General features: G+C 34.6%; 1 protein-coding gene across 12 annotated transcripts in view; it reads right to left on the bottom strand.

Moving 5' to 3' along the window:
- FANCL (FA complementation group L) overlaps nucleotides 1-18168 on the bottom strand; it is a 78120-nt gene that overhangs the window by 13188 nt on the left and 46764 nt on the right. For 2 of the 12 annotated variants that reach the window (XM_055243360.2, XM_055243363.2), the window contains exon 8: nucleotides 17442-17492. The exons of the other annotated variants lie outside the window; for them this stretch is intronic. In XM_055243360.2, the coding sequence (XP_055099335.1) occupies nucleotides 17442-17492 (51 nt within the window). The remainder of the gene's footprint in view (nucleotides 1-17441; nucleotides 17493-18168) is intronic. 12 annotated transcript variants of the gene reach the window in all.

Raw genomic sequence — 18168 nt, 5'->3', positions numbered from 1 at the left:
CAAAATAGTAACAGCTATTTATGATAAACCCACAGTCAATATCATACTGAATGGGCAAAAGCTGGAAGCATTCCCTTTGCAAACCAGCACAAGACAAGGATGCTCTCTCTCACCACTCCTATTCAACACAGTATTGGAAGTTCTAGCCAGGGCGATCAGGCAAGAGAAAGAAATAAAAGGTATTCAAATAGGAAGAGAGGAAGTCAAATTGTCTCTGTTTGCAGATGACATGACTGTATATTTAGAAAACCCCATCGTCTCAGCTCAAAATCTCCTTAAGCTGATAAGCAACATCAGCAAGGTCTCAGGATACAAAATCAGTGTGCAAAAATCACAAGCATTCCTATACACATTAATAGACAAACAGAGAGCCAAAACATGAGTGAACTCCCATTCACAATTTCTACATAGAGAATAAAATACCTAGGAATACAATTTACCAGGGATGCGAAGGACCTCTTCAAGGAGAACTACAAACCACTGCTCAAGGAAATAAGAGAGGACACAAACAAATGAAAAAACATTCCATACTCATGGATAGGAAGAATCAATATCGTGAAAATGGCCATGCTGCCCAAAGTAATTTACAGATTCAATGCTATCCCCATCAATCTACCACTGGCTTTCTTCACAGAATTCGAAAAAAACTACTTTACATTTCATATGGAACCAATAAAAAGCCTATATAGCCAAGACAATCCTAAGCAAAAAGAACAAAGCTGGAAGCATCATGCTACCTGACTTCAAACTATACTACAAGGCCACACTAACCAAAACAGCATGGTACTGGTACCAAAACAGAGATATAGACCAATGGAACAGAACAGAGGCCTCAGAAATAACACCACACATCTACAACCATCTGATCTTTGACAAACCTGACAAAAACAAGCAACGGGGAAAGGATTCCCTATTTATTAAACGGTGTTGGGAAAATTGGCTAGCCATATGCAGAAAAGTGAAACTGGACCCCTTCCTTACACCTTATACAAAAATTAACACAATATGGATTAAAGACTTAAACATAAGACCTAAAACCATAAAAACCCTAGAAGAAAACCCAGGCAAAACCATTCAGTACATTGGCATGGGCAAAGACTTCATGACTAAAACACCAAAAGCAATGGCAACAAAAACTGACAAATGGGATCTAATTAAACTAAAGAGCTTCTGCACAGCAAAAGAAACTATCATTAGAGTGAACAGGCAATCTACATAATGGGAGAATATTTCTGCAATCTATCCATCTGACAAAGGGCTAATACCCAGAATCTACAAGGAACTTAAATTTACAAGAAAAAAGCAACCCTATCTAAAAGTAGGCGAAGGATGTGAACAGACACTTCTCAAAAGAACACATTTATGCAGCCAACAAACACACGAAAAAAAGCTCATCATCACTGGTCATTAGAAAAATGCAAATCAAAACCATAATGAGAAACTATCACATGCCAGTTAGAATGGCGATCATTGAAAAGTCAGGAAACAACAGATGCTGAAGAGGATCTGCAGAAATAGGAATGCTTTGACACTGTTGGTGGAAGTGTAAATTAGTACAACCATTGTGGCAGACAGTGTGGCAATTCCTCAAGGATCTAGAAGCAGAAATACTGTTTGATCCAGCAATCCCATTATGGGGTATATACCCAAAGGATTATAAATCATGCTACTATAAAGACATGCACACATATGTTTATTCCAGCACTAGTCACAATAGTGACTTGAAACCAACCTAAATGCCCATCAATGATAGACTGGAAAAGAAAATGTGGCACATATATACCATGGAATACTATGCAGCCATAAAAAAGGACGAGTTCATGTCCGCTGCAGAGACATGGATGAAGCTAGAAACCACCATTCTCAGTGAACAGAAAACCAAACACCACATGTTCTCACTCATAAGTTGGAGTTGAACAATGAGAACACATGTACACAGGGAGGGAAACATCACACACCAGGGCCTGTCGGGGGTGTGGGACTAGGGGAGGGATTGTATTAGGAGAAATACCTAATGTAGATGATGGGTTGATGGGTGCAGCAAACCACCATGGCACGTGTATACCTATGTAACAAACCTGCACGTTCTGCACATGTATCCCAGAACTTAAAGTATAATTAAAAAATAAAATACACTACAATAAAAATAGCCACCTTCTCATTTTTTAACATAAGCAGTCTCACATCTCAGCAGAGCTACTGTGCCATTGTTTAAAGGCTTTGTGTGTGTGTGTGTGCCCATTTGTAATGTGCAAAGTAATCAAAAAAGAAATCGAAACTTTTCAGAAAAAAAGTGAGAGTACTAATATTAATGAGATAACATTAAAATAATAAATTTTAATAAGGATGTAAAGCAACTGAACTCTCATATACTGTCAGTGGGCATGTAAATGGCACAACTGTTTTGAAAAGATTTGACAATTTCTTTAAGAACTAAATATATTCCTACCTTAACCTGGCAATTCTACTCCAAAAAAAGTGAAAAGATATATCCATAAAAATACTGTTACCAGAATGCTCATAGCAGCTACATTCATAAGCACCAAAAACTGGTAACAGTCCAGATGTTCATCAACAGGCAAAAGGATAAACAAACCTCAGTATATTCATGCAATGGACTACTAGTCAGGAATACAAAGGAATGAATTATTGATCCATGTTACAACATGGATAAATTTCAGGAAATGGATGGGTAAAATAAGCCTATGTAGGAAAGAGTACATACTGTATGCCTCTGTTTATAGTATCTGGAATAGACATAACTAAGCTTTGGTGGAAAACAATCAAAATAATGGGGATTTACTAGGATGGGACAAAACCCTGTGATGATAATAATGTTCTGCATCTTAACTGTGGATTGCACTGGTGTATCCATTTACTGGAACTTACGAAACACTTAAGATTTATGCACTTTACTGTTTCCAAATTTTACAAAGAACTGAACTCTAGTTAAAATGTATGCATGCTGATGACATATTTTGAAGAAAGTACTCAGATACCTGCAAGTTACTTTGTACAGAACTAAAAATGGCTGGATTTATGGGTGGAAGAAAGGATGAATAAATGGAAAAATATATGATAAAGCAAATATAGGAAAGATTAACTATCAAATTTAGATGGTGGATATATGGGTATTAACCATAAACTTTTTCAATGTTTCTTGTATGTCAGAAAATTTGTAATAAAACATTGGAGGGGGGAATGAATCTCAAAAATATTAAATAAATGATATAAATTACATACGAGTTATTTGTTATAACTGAGAAAGCTGACCCAATTATTATTTCTGGATTAGGTTATAGACTAATTTGCTTCATTTAAAAAAATATTTAATAACTAGCCTTTTAAAATTAATCTTCAAATCTATATATTTAAATATTTAAAACCCTCTCTAAAACACACAAATATGTCTTCTCAGAAAAAAAGCTCACTATATAAGACAAATTACAATCTTTGAAATGTCTATGATAAGCATTCTGAATCAGAGAATCTTAAATAGGTTAAAAAAAATACATCTTAACTTTTTATTTTTTTATTATTATACTTTAGGTTTTAGGGTACATGTGCACAATGTGCAGGTTTGTTACATATGTATCCATGTGCCATGTTGTTTTGCTGCACCCATTAACTCGTCATTTAGCATTAGGTATATCTCCTAATGCTGTCCCTCCCCCCTCCCCCCACCCCACAACAGTCCCTGGAGTGTGATGTTCCCCTTCCTGTGTCCATGAGTTCTCATTGTTCAATTCCCACCTATGAGTGAGAACATGCGGTGTTTGGCTTTTTGTCCTTGGGATAGTTTACTGAGAATGATGGTTTCCAGTTTCATCCATGTCCCTACAAAGGACATGAACTCATCCTTTTTTATGGCTGCATAGTATTCCATGGTGTATATGTGCCACATTTTCTTAATCCAGTCTATCGTTGTTGGACATTTGGGTTGGTTCCAACTCTTTGCTATTGTGAATAGTGCCGCAATAAACATACGTGTGCATGTGTCTTTATAGCAGCATGATTTATAGTCCTTTGGGTATATACCCAGTAATGGGATGGCTGGGTCAAATGGTATTTCTAGTTCTAGATCCCTGAGGAATCGCCACACTGACTTCCACAATGGTTGAACTAGTTTACAGTCCCACCAACAGTGTAAAAGTGTTCCTATTTCTCCACATCCTCTCCAGCACCTGTTGTTTCCTGACTTTTTAATGATGGCCATTCTAACTGGTGTGAGATGGTATCTCATTGTGGTTTTGATTTGCATTTCTCTGATGGCCAGTGATGAGGAGCATTTTTTCATGTGTTTTTTGGCTGCATAGATGTCTTCTTTTGAGAAGTGTCTGTTCATGGCCTTCACCCACTTTTTGATGGGGTTGTTTTTTTCTTGTAAATTTGTTTGAGTTCATTGTAGATTCTGGATATTAGCCCTTTGTCGGATGAGTAGGTTGCAAAAATTTTCTCCCACTCTGTAGGTTGCCTGTTCACTCTGATGGTAGTTTCCTTTGCTGTGCAGAAGCTCTTTAGTTTAATTAGATCCCATTTGTCAATTTTGGCTTTTGTTGGTAGTGGTACCACAACAGAGACATAGATCAATGGAACAGAACAGAGCCCTCAGAAATGATGCCACATATCTACAACTATCTGATCTTTGACAAACCTGACAAAAACAAGAAATGGGGAAAGGATTCCCTATTTAATAAATGGTGCTGGGAAAACTGGCTAGCCATATGTAGAAAGCTGAAACTGGATCCCTTCCTTACACCTTATACAAAAATTCATTCAAGATGGATTAAAGACTTAAATGTTAGACCTAAAACCATTAAAATCCTACAAGAAAACCTAGGCAATACCATTCAGGACATAGGCGTGGGCAAGGACTTCATGTCTAAAACACCAAAAGCAATGGCAACATCTTAACTTCTAAGTAAAATTTAGCATTTCCTTCAACTATGGATATAGGTAAGAAACCACAGAAATATTATCAGTAACTGTAACTTTCTCCACAATGAAAATCATACTGGAATCACCTAAGGAACTTAAACGTTAATACACAAATTTTATTCCACCCATTCCTTTTTAATTGATATTAGTTCAATACAGCCTTTATACTGGTACTTTTAAAAGTTTCTCAAGTGATTCTAATGTGCAGATAAGGTTAAAAACCACTAGTGGAAGAATGAAGAATAGCCATGCTTGTTTCAGTCCAAATATTACCAGAGTCATACTTCCATACAATTCACAAAAAGAAAGGCATCCTTAAGAACATTTTCATCATAACTTTGACTTTTGTTGTTAATGTTTAAAATAATACTGTATTTTATTCCTGTGATAAATTTTGGAATTTTTGAGGGGTATACAATAAATTTGTAGGAAATAAAACGCATTTTATACAACTAACCCATGGAAGAAACAGTTTTATCTTCAACTTAAAATAGTCCATTTGTAACCATATTCAACAAACTACATGAGTCAAGCACTGAAGAATGCAAGTCCTCACTTACATCACATCAGGTTATACAAAATTAAGTAAACAAATATTATATAAATGAATGATGTCCTAATACAATTCAATACAGCAAATCTGAATAATGTGTCTACTGAGTGTTACAATCAATACTAGATACTGGTGATACTAAGAAAACAGAAGATGCAATAGAGTATGCTGATTAAGATCACAAACTAAAGTCAAGTAAGTCTCATTCCTAGCTCTACCACTTAACATTAGTTGCATCTTTTTAGCAAGTTACTTACCTCCCTTAGCATTTGTAATATGGAAATAGTGTTAATCCTCACAAGATCTGAGTGAGATAATGAAGATAAAATGTTAACTTCTTAGAAGAGAGTAAATGTATAAAAATTGGGAACCATTATTATAAGACATATAGTACTCGTCCTAGAGAAGTTCACAGCCTAATGAAACAATCGCAAAATATCTGTACCATATTAGACAAAGGATTGACACTCTTAATATATATAAGGTTACTAAAAAATATTTAAAATAAAAATGAACAGATAATAGAAAAAAAGGAATAAAGACATAATTCCCTAAAAAGTATATACATGACCAAATAAAAATATCCAAACTCTTAAGTTTAGACATTATTTCACTAATTGCAGAGCTTCAGAGTTACAGGATGGTGAAAAAAAAATTAAGTATATGGGTGTAGGTCTGAATTCTCCAAAGCAGCTTTTCCATCATTAACTGAGATAGCTTAATCCCATGGTTTGGCTCCTTTCTTACAGCACTCCCCTTATTAGTTACTGCTTTTATTACCAAACCTCAGTGAAGAGGTCAGCATTTTGTAGGTCCTATTGAATCTTTATCCGTGCTCTTAATCTATTGCAGAATAATCAAGAGTGGTTTTGTTCTCACTCTGCTTCAATGATTTTATTCTAATCTTTCACTAATCCCTAGTTAGTGTGGTTATATTTTAAAAATCCTCTTTTATGACAATGATAATTTTTTATTCTCTTCTTTGTATCTTTCCATATTTTCTATAACATTTTTATAATCCTAGAAAAGCACATGTAGAAATAAAAATAAGTGATCTGTTACCCATCCTTTCATTTCCTGATGCTCACAGTATAGCAAAAAAATACATTAAAGTTGATTCAATGAAATTAACATTTTAGCCATGTACAGGACTATGTTGGCTTCTCTGATATAAAGATAAAAGTACCCAGTTTGCAAGGAAATCACAGCTCTCATATTGATGGTAACAAGGTATTTGATCTTAAGCAAGACATACTCAGCCTCTCTAAGCTTTAACATTGCACCTATAATTGTGGATGGTACAGGAGACAACTTCTAAGGTGACTTCCAGGTATAAAAGTCAAGAATTCTAAATATAACTGTTTGAAAATCCATGAAGTAGGTATTGCTTTCCCCTCAAAAGTACCAAGATTCCCTTTCAAGATGCCAATTATTACAATGTAATCTCATTTATTACCAATTCTTGTTTATAAAGAGATTTTAATAAATATGAATATATCCATTAAATATCATGTCTATTTATATGATTTAATATACAATAACAATTTACTCTTTGATCAAAATAATTTTCACATCAGAATCAAAAACCTTTTATATGAGAATCAAAATATTTGGATTACATTATACTTTATATCTCCATGTATTTAAAGGAGAAGTAAAAAATGCATTATAAATCTACCATTATTGTCTAAAATATAGGAGAAAAACTGCAACAGTCAAAAAACTCTTGAGTTTTGGAATAGGTTTTGAACCACAAATTCTTAACCAGAATAGCAAAACAACTGTACAGCTTCAATACAGTGAAGAACCAAAAATTACACCCAGAACTTTGCAACTGTTAGATCTGCTAATCAAAGGAAAATGCCATCTGTTTTGCGCATCCATACAATAATAAGAATAAGGAAATGAAGAATAAAAATATATGAGAAAAATTAAAGACAACAGAAATTAGCAACAGAAAACAACCCTTAAACAGACATACATAAGGCTGCATGCCCCAAAAGCAATAAACTGTCTTACAGAGAAGAAAAGTATCCTAGAAACCAAGTTAATACAGAAGCCTCTCAGCTAAGCCTTAGCATGGTATGAGAAGGAAAAGAAGACGATTCTCAGCAACATCTTGTCCTTAAAAAGTCCCCCAAAAGGGGAGGAAACATCGTGAGAAAGTTAGGAAACATAAAACAAGGTGAGAATAAATAATAGCCAAGTACATTCTACTTCACCTTCCACAAAAGGTTTGCAGCAAAGGTCCGTGTTGAAGGCACACCAACCCACCACAGACTTTAAAAAATCTATTTGTTGGTCTGCTTTAACGTGGGGTAGGATTGCAGGAGAAAAAAGAGGCACAGGCCAAACAAGAGAAACTGGAAAACTACCTCTATAATACCACATGCAGAGGGAGCACAGAAGCTAAGTTTAACAGGGAAATATTCCCTGATATGGAATCTAATCTTCCTATGGTGAAAAATCAAAGGTCAGAAGAATAAAAAAAAGAATTAATCTTAAGGAAAAAATAGACATCTCCACATCATTTGAAAAGAGCAAGCATAAAGATATTAAGAGATCAATCCAATATTAAGTTCTCCTAAGGCACTTAATGAAATTCTCTGCACCTAAATCAGAATTACCTGGACTGTTCCGTATATGGGCTCGTCTGTGAAAAGATATGTATTTGGGATCTCTGTGTTAATGCACCTGAAAGTTTCTGGACACACATACTGAAAAGATTTCTGAACAAACCATCCAACTAGCATATCTGACATTTAAACCTTGAGATCATAAACCATTAGAAAGTTACTCTATTCAAAGGTCACCAAATCATGACCTTACAAAAAAACTAAATGGCTTATTCTACTTCCTGAATAGTCTTATAACACTCAAGCACCATCAGTTGCTTTTGGCAATGCTTGCCAATTTTTACGCTGGAAGTTATGAATGAGTCAAAGACCCCGATAATTAAGCAGGGTAAGGACAGGGTTGGTTATTCTTGCTCATGTTTAATAAATGAAAAAAACCACTCGAAAACTGGGTATCATTATTCTAAAGCCTTAAAATGTATCTCATTTTTAAATTATTGTTTAAGAAGCACAAGTCAATGAATAAGGAAATAAACAAAAATTTTGTTAGTTCCATGACTAGGGAATGTAATTTTAGTCAAGGAATCAGTAGTTTGGCTTGTACAGTGTTATTTTCCACTGCTGAATTACTTGTACACTTAGGTGTAAACATTTTAAAAAACATATTAGTACCTATCACTGAAATATTGAGAAACACTTTTCTTACATTCTACAAACTAGGTACAAGTGCAGCTAAGAAGTCAGTGCCTATTACCCACTGTAGTTATACAGAAGTCACAGAAAATTTTTCAAATATTGACAAGTCAAAAGAAGCCGACAGCAACTGTGAAGAAGATTACAATTTTCTAGGGGTAAGGAAATAATTTGAGAGAAGCCTAGCACAGCCTTTGATTTATAAATTGATTTTAAAGAAGGCCTGCCAAGTTACACTGCTTAGGAGGTCATATATAATTGCATAGGTTTTGTTCAATCTTGAAAAATAAGTCAAATAATCAAAAAGCAAACATCAGAATTTTCTTTAAGAAGGTAAATTTCTGGGCCATAAGTATGACTGGTATATTTGGACCCTTGTCCTACATACCTTCATCTGTAGCATATAACAATGACAATTGGCCCAAGCTTGAGATTTCCCCAGAAAGCAAAGCCAGAGACAAGGACATGTATGGGGAAGATTTATTGGAAGTGAACTCAGGGAACGAAGAGTGGGGACTGGAAAGAGTGAAACACAGTAGGGAATGCCAAAATAAGGATGTGCTTTCAAGCTGGTTATAGTAGTCAATGGTAGCTCTGTAAGAAGCTGTAGAAAAAGTTCCTCAGAATTCCTGTACAAGAACCAGAATGCAAGAACATTTTTTTCTGGCTTCCATGCCACTGGCTGAATTGCCCTAATGGGGATTCAGTCTCTCACACTTACAGGTGTAGATATGTATGTATGCCTTGTGGCTCCCACAAGCATCCTTGGTCTTACAGCATTAGAAAATCCCTGGGGCAAAAAGAAGTAAAGTGGCAGAACTGCGGTGAATTGTTTTGTCAACATACACCATCAAGCTGACTGAAGCAATGTGGTTGAGCAAAAAGTGTTGCAAAAATCAAAACCAGAATGAGATATCATCTCACACCAGTTAGAATGGCAATCATTAAAAAGTCAGGAAACAACAGGTGCTGGAGAATGTGGGGAAATAGGAATGCTTTTACACTGTTGGTGGGAGTGTAAACTAGTTCAACTACTGTGGAAGACAGTGTGGCAATTCCTCAAGAATCTAGAACTAGAAATACCATTTGACCCAACAATCCCATTACTGGGTATATACCCAGAGGATTATAAATCATGCTACTATAAAAACACATGCACACATATCTTTATTGAGGCATGACTCACAACAGCAAAGACTTGGAACCAACGCAAATGTCCATCAATGATAGACTGGATTAAGAAAATATGTCACATATACACCATGGAATACTATGCAGCCATAAAAATGGATGAGTACATGTCCTTTGTAGGGACATGGATGAAGCTGGAAACTATCATTCTCAGCAAACTATCGCAAGGACAGAAAACCAAACACCGCATGTTCTCACTCATAGGTGAGAACTGAACAATGAGAACACTTGGACACAGAGCAGGGAACATCACACACTGGGGCCTGTCATGGGGTGGGGGGGACGGGGGAGGGATAGCATTAGGAGAAATACCAAATGCAAATGACGAGTTAATGGGTGCAGCAAACCAACATGGCACATGTATACATATGTAACAAACCTGCACATTGTGCACATGTACCCTAAAACTTCAAGTATAATAATAAAAAAAAAAGTGTTGCAAAGAAAGTGAAGTTGGAAGCAAGAATTACCTGATTTCTAGGCAAAAAAAGACAAGCAATTGACAGAAGTTCAATTCTCTAAGAGCTAAGTAAATATATTTTGAAAACTTTTTACACATGAAATAAATTTATATAAAGCTTTGATGGGAGTAAAAGTGTTATCCTTGAAAAATCTAGAACGTGTGTATACATAAAACGTCCATTTTGAGTTTTATTACTGAGCTTTGAGAGTTCTTTATATATATATATATATTTTTTTTTTTTTTTTTTTTTTTTGAGACGGAGTCTCGCTTTGTCACCCAGGCTGGAGTGCAGTGGCAGCGATCTAGGCTCACTGCAAGCTCCGACTCCTGGGTTCACGCCATTCTCCTGCCTCAGTCTCCCAAATAGCTGGGATTACAGGCGCCCGCCACCACGCCCAGCTAATTTTTTTTGTATTTTTAGTAGAGACGGGGTTTCACCATATTAGCCAGGATGGTCTCGATCTCCTGACCACGCGATCCGCCCGCCTCGGCCTCCTAAAGTGCTGGGATTACAGGCGTGAGCCACCGCGCACGGCTGAGAGTTCTTTATATATTTTAAACACATCAGATATATGATTTGCAAACATTTTCTAGTCTAGCTTCTAATTCTCTTAATGTCTTTCAAAAACAGAAATTTTTAATTTTGATGAAGACCAACTTACCAATTTGTTCTTTTTTGGACCTTCCATTTGGTGTTATACTTAGAAATATCTGCCTAGCCTACAGTTACAAACACTTTTTCCTGTGTTTCTTCTAGAAGCTTTATATTTAGGTTTTTACATTAAGTTTATAATTCATTATAAGTTAATTTTTGTATATGGATCAATGAGCTCATTTTCACTTACAGATATCTAATTGTCTCAGCACCATGTGTTGAAAGACTGTCCTTCCTCCACTAAACTATCTTTGTACCTTCGTTGAAAATAGCTGTCTGTATGTGTATAGGTCTATTTCTGAATTATCTATTCCAGTGATCTACTTGTCCACCTTTATGAAAATACTGTATTATCCTGAAAAAAGAAGATTTAAGTCTTGAAATCAGGTTGTGTTAGTCTTCTAATTTTGTTCTTTTTCAGAGTTATTTTAACTATCATAGGACCTTTGCAGCCTTTGCACATAAATTTTGGAATAATTCTGTTAATATTTTTTTTTTTTTTTTTTTTGAGATAGGGTCTCTCTGTCACCCAGGCTGGAGTGCAGTGGCATGATCACAGCTCACTGCAACCTTGAGCTCCTGAGCTCAACTGATCCTCCCACCTCAGCCTCCTGAGTAGCTGGGGGACTATAGACACGCTGCCCCCACACCCAGCTGTTTTTTGTATTTTTTGTAGAGACGAGGTTTCACCATGTTGCCCAGATGGTCTCCAACTGCTGGGCTCAATCAATCCTCTTGTCTCGGCCTCCTAAAGTGTTGGGATTACGGGTGTGAGCCATTGCGACCAGCCATAATTTTGTCAATTTCTTAAATTAGGAAAAAAAAAAAAAAAAAGCTGTTGGGATTTTGATTGTGATTGCACTGAATCTCTAGATCAATTTGGAAAAAATTTTACTAGCCAAATTCTGAAAACAACCCACATGCCCATCAAAAGGTGGATGGCCTATATGTGGCACATCCATCAGTACTTAGCAAAAAAAGAATGACCTATATCACATGCTACAACATGGTTCAATCTCCAAGTAATTATGCCAACGAAAAAAGACTGGCACAGAAAAGTACACAGAATTATATAAGATTCTGTAAACTGCAAACAAATCAACGGTAGCATAAAGCAGATCAGTAGTTGCCTGAGGCCCTGGGAGAAGGTTGAGAAGGACTAAAGGGAAGGACAATAATGAGGAAGGAGGTGACTGGGATGTGATGGATGTGCTCATTATCCTGATTGTGGTGACAATTTAATGGGTGTAGATATTCGTCAAAACTCAGCAAACTGTACACCTTAAATACATTCAGTATACTGTATGTCAATTATATCTCAATAAAGCTATTTAAAAAACCAGTCATTCTGATTTCTGAACAATAATGGATCTACACAGCAGTAGATGTGTAGAAACTAACAGCTTCTCGTTAGTTTTCTCAACAATTAGGAACTTAAAAAACACAAAATAGTAACAATCCTCACAGTAAGGACAAAGAATGCAGAAGAGCTCATACACCCAACACTTAAAAGAATAAAACTGTATTACTTTTATATGTATATACAGATATATAAATGTGTATATATTGGAGAAGGGGGAAAGATATATGTGGCAACTAAGATGTTAGCTATATCCCCATAACTGTTATTAAATTATGTTGAGCTAGGAAAGCACTTAAGCAGAAAAGTATGAACACTGCCAATCTCAGAATGTAATGCTTATTATCTTTAAAAGCATTTTGTTACTTTCATAATACCTGAAGTGAAGTAATAATGTCAGTCACTTAACCAGATCTTAGAGTATAATATCTTCATCTTAAGTACTATTATTTCCAGTATCTTAATAATTTCCACAAAGTGCCAGAATGTGATCTTTTGTGCTCTGATGACACTTAAATTAATAGCATAATTTTCTGGTACTTGCAACAGTTGCTTTCAATTCTGATCTTTTTTATTCTTCCCTATAATACTTGCAGATAAATCCTCTAATAATCCTTTTTTTTTTCTTTGGGGGATTCCAAAAGTATAAATAGAGTAAGAGAATATTAAGAAATAAAGCTTTTTAAGAAATTTAATTTTAGTATTACTTGCAATATCTCCATCAGGTATCTTTAAACAGGTGATAAATCTAAATATTCAGTTCATTTGAAGTTGCTTACAGGCTTCATTGATGTTTTCAACTCTTTCTACAGGTATATCTGTAGCTGAATTTGTTTGGTCAAATACTGTTATCTGTCAAGCAATCCATAAAGAACATATCACCTCTTCTATATTTATTTTGACTATAACTGATCACTGATCATTTAAAAAATTTGCTAGTGTTTTTCATGCATGTGAAAAGGGTATCTGCCCACAGGACCAAATGAAACATAGTCACCTCGTGTAGCCATCACAGAGTAACTGTAGCAATTCCACTTTTGAAAAGTGAAAGAAAGAAAGTTCCTCAAGCACACGCTGAAAATAAGTAGGTACTTTCAATCTTATCCTTAGCATCCTATATTGTGGACTATTCAAAAAGAGGAAAAAAAAAAAAGGTCAAGCCAATTAGTGGACCAGAAAAAAAGAAAGAGAAAAGAAAAAAGACTAGCTTTTTGTTCCAGTTAGGTTATACCCAAAAGGGTGCTACCATCCCTAAAGAAAAAAGTTAGCGGTATCTAATTTTTCTTCACTCTAAAATCAATGAAATAAAAAAAAGATCATAAAAACCTTTACACCAGGTAAGTTCAAAACTAATAGAAAGAATACCAGTTTGCTGCTAGCTGACAATGTTATTCTCATAGCCAGAGCCAAGGAACTAACAGTGACATCATTTAATTAATTAATTAATACTGTCTCAGTGTCTCTACTATTTACAAACTCCAATATTTTCCAACTCTATATCTATCTAATAAATTGGTTTGGCTTCTAATATTCAACTTTTATTTTGGCACAAAAAGATGAGGGGGGAATATTTTCTAGCTCTAAGTATTAACATTTCTTAGTGATGCTAGGAGGTCATATTTGAATTAACACTTTTTGTCACTGAAGTATCTATCATTTCTGTCTTCAACCTATTGGATCTTTATTCTCCAATGGGCATGTTTTTCAGAAGTGAAGTTTTCAAACATATACACACATACATGCATGCATGCACAAGCATATAAACACCCACATATTCCGAATTAGCCCCTGGATTATAAAAAAAAAAAAAAATTCAAATAGACATATAGACATAGTGTATCAATTTACCAGAGTCCCTGTCAGGAACAAAACACGAGAGAAAGAATGTTAATAAATTATACTCGCATTAAAATAAATTTGCTTCACTAATATTGAAAAATTAATTTTTATCCAAAAGTATTTTAAAATATAGATCACAACATTAAAGGAGTCATTTGGAGACTGATACATGTTTTCTCTTACTTAGGACACCTGCTATATAAGAATATTTTACTGAGTTACTCCAAACCATAACATTAAGCATTAAGTTCACCAAAGTACTCACAATATATTAACCAATAAAACTGTGAAACCAAGTAGTATTTCTCTCAACATCTCTTATCTCTGTTATTTATAGTACAATGTATATGTAGTCACCTTCCACATCCATGTAGCCTGGTGAGATTGACCGTGATTTTTCATTAATCATCCCTATTTCATTTTTGAACACAGAAAACTCCTTGTTTATTGCACGTAAATAAAATGCTGTCTTTAAAGTCTTTAACGTATACATAATTCAATATATAGATAATAAGTGCTGTTTGACAGATGTGTGTGTATAAATCCACAAATATACAATATCATTACACATGGAGAGAGATCACTTCTTTGCCCATATTAGCTCTCACTATATTAAGAGTTCACCAATTTACAAACTGCATTAACTCTCTACATCACTTTGTACATTTGTACAGCATTTTACTATTCAAAAGGATTTTCATATACAACACCTCAATTTGTTCTCGTAAGTACTCTATGACACAGATATTATTTCTTTCTTTTTATAAATAAGTAATTTACACAAGGTCATGCACTGGTAAAGACAGAGCCAGAATTTGATCCAGACTTTTAGACTCTGTATTCTCTTTATACTATGCTACAGTGCCTGAGCAGATATGAAGCCTACTGTGAAGGTCTATAATAAAGTCATATTTATTAACATCAGCAAGTAAATCATTAATGTACCAATGAAGGCATTTGATTAAAAAAACCTGTTCCATGTAACTAGTCTCTTTGGGTCTTTAAATTCATGGGAGAGCTTTGCCATTCCACAAGTATTTCATGTGCTCAAAATGCACAGATCTCAAATCTTCTACAAAGCTTAAACCAATTTTTATAATCTTAGAAATCAACTGAAACTATAGCGATATAATATCTTCTTTAATCTGGCAAGTAAGTGAGATTCAAAGTCATATATCCATCCCACTGCCCATGAAACGCATTTACTTAAGAAATACCATTGGTATTTTAGTATATGGAGGTTGAATGAGTTATAACAACTTAGAAAACTAAAGAAATGGAAAAGTTTAAAAAAAGTGACCTCTAGGAATAATAAAAACCAGGGTGACAAAGGAAAATTAATCACAGTTAACCACATTACATTAGATATAAGTAACCACATTACTTATATCTACATAGGATACAAATATCTTCATAATAATGTAAACACTGAATATTATTATCCAAATTACAATATAGTTATTTGGGGAAAGCAGGAAGGTAGGACGGAGTGAGGGTAGGTAGAGAAAACAACAAACTCCTCATTATCTACAGTGGAATTTAGTAGATAATGCCTAAAACAAAAAGTAGTATAAATACAAAAGCATGAAACGACAAATTAACTACTGAAAGAATCAGCTAACAGCCAAAAGTGTTTGTCCCTGGAGAAACAGGTGAGATGGAGGCTATGCTGCTTTTTCTAAAAAGAAAACAAAAACAACAACAAAAAAAACCTTGCAAACTTAACTTCTGAAGCTATGTTCACATTTGATCAAAATAAAACATTTAAATTAATAGCTTGCCCACATTCTGATGATCAACTAAAAAATACAATTAAAAAGATTGCATTAAAAATAACAAAAATTTTAAAATACTAGAAAAAATTCAACAAAAATATGTAACATGTAGATTAAGAAATCATTGCTACTCTACTGAAGGACCTAAGTAAATGTAGAGATAATGTTTTTCTAGATTTTGGCCATATTAATTCTTAATTTGCTGGATAAACGTAAACCCAATTGTAACTAAAACCCAAGTAATTCTAAGAATTATCTGGAATAACAAATGCACAGTATTATCAATGATATTTTTAAAAGGAAACTTTGTTAAGTGACAAGGATAGTTTCAAAACAATTATACAATGATGCCTCAATACTACTGCCTAAATAAAAGCATTAATGGTAACTTTACATTTTAATTTTAGTTGCTTGTATTTTTCCTCTTTCTCTTCTTTTTTAGAATCAATACAGGCTGCTTTTTAAATAAATAATTAGCTATCAAGAAAGAAAAACAAAAGAAAGGCAGCTGATAGGTGACTAAGTCTATAGGTCAAATGACTCCTATGCTGATACTTTTTCTACCATATCACATAATCTCAATAATAAATTTTGTTTTGATCCCTTTGATGTCTTTTTAGCCATACCACTGTGGCAACAGTAAGACTGCCAAGAAAGAAAAAGCATATGAAATTAACCAATTTAAGAGTGAATAAAATTCCACTACTATAAGTCCTCCAACAAAAACAGCAGAGGTACAACTACTGCACAAAGTGTTTAATAAATGTTAACATCTATTCATCATAAAAATTTAGCAAATGAGGAATAAAAGGAAATTTTCTTAATCTTAAAAAAACAAAACAAAACAAACAAAAAAAAAACAGCAGAGGTAAAAATGGAAAGAAAAAAAATCCAGCTGGTCAAAAGAACTTCCACAGGATCATTAGGGTGAAAAACTGGGGGATTTGCCCCAACACTGTGTTTGTTTTAAACCCGATTTACTTTTCTTTATATATCCATGAAAGAAAAAAGGTTCACCATTTCCATATACAGTACATATGAACTGAGGCAAAGGGCAGTTATGTGACTTGTCTGAACTAATACAATTAAATTAATGGCTGAACTGTAAACACAACTTAGAATACCCAACTGCTAGTATACTGCTCTAACTAAGGGATCATGCTCCCTACTATGTAATAGGACTGCTTCCTTTAATTACAAATTCTTCATTCACCATCAGATTATCAGCCAGAGGCTTTATCACTAGTTTTGCTCTTCTTGCATTCATGGCATTACTCCAAGAATATAAGATTTCCATGATAAAAAATATAAAGACCACTATTCACTACACCACACTGAACCTGAGGATTCCAACCGCCCATGGCAAGAATACTTCACCAAGCCTGCACTTAGTGGCACACTTAAAGGCAAAATCGCAATTTTAACATCCATTTTTGCTTGATCAGTGACCTGGACAAAAGGAATTTCGTTTTTTAATAATCATAATATCAGTGCACTTAAAATCTGATACTAGGGCATTCTATAGTCTCAGTCAAGAGTATTTACACATCTGACCAGTATGTAAAATTCTAAAACAATTATTAAATATATATTTTGAAGCATTTGTGATGTTAGGAAGTAGAATAAAATTATGAGATGTTCTCACCGTCTATGCTAAAATCTATAAAAGATTAACTGAGCAAACAAAGTAAATATCTAGAAAGAGGTGCTTAGACACTTGTCTTTGAGAAGCACTTTGTGTTTCTTTGGCACGTATCATGGCAGCAATAGTAGCAGCAGCCTTGCCCTTGGTGCTGATTTCTTACTACTATAAATGTCTCCTCTGAGCCAGAATACACTGGCTGTTGCTGATCATGCTGTGAGACACCTGCACTGGCTACTAGGCTTGTCATGACGCACAAAACCCTACCATCTTCAGCTTGACATTGTGCAAGTTATAATTATTCATCCAAATGAATATGTCAGAGCAGCAGCAGCAGACCTCTCATCAGAGCAAAAGAAAAATACATCAAAACATTATCAACTCAGCAGGAAGACAGGGACCATAAGGAAAATTACCCATTTTTAATATGGATGCCACAAAGCCATGTCTATTATATTACAAAAAAAAAAGAAAAAGAAAGAT

The sequence above is a fragment of the Symphalangus syndactylus genome, chromosome 14 (genome assembly GCF_028878055.3).
Source record: "Symphalangus syndactylus isolate Jambi chromosome 14, NHGRI_mSymSyn1-v2.1_pri, whole genome shotgun sequence".
In the NCBI taxonomy this organism is placed as follows: Eukaryota; Metazoa; Chordata; class Mammalia; order Primates; family Hylobatidae; genus Symphalangus; species Symphalangus syndactylus.
Note: the sequence above shows the minus strand (reverse complement) of the source record. Positions and strands in the feature narration are given on the sequence as shown.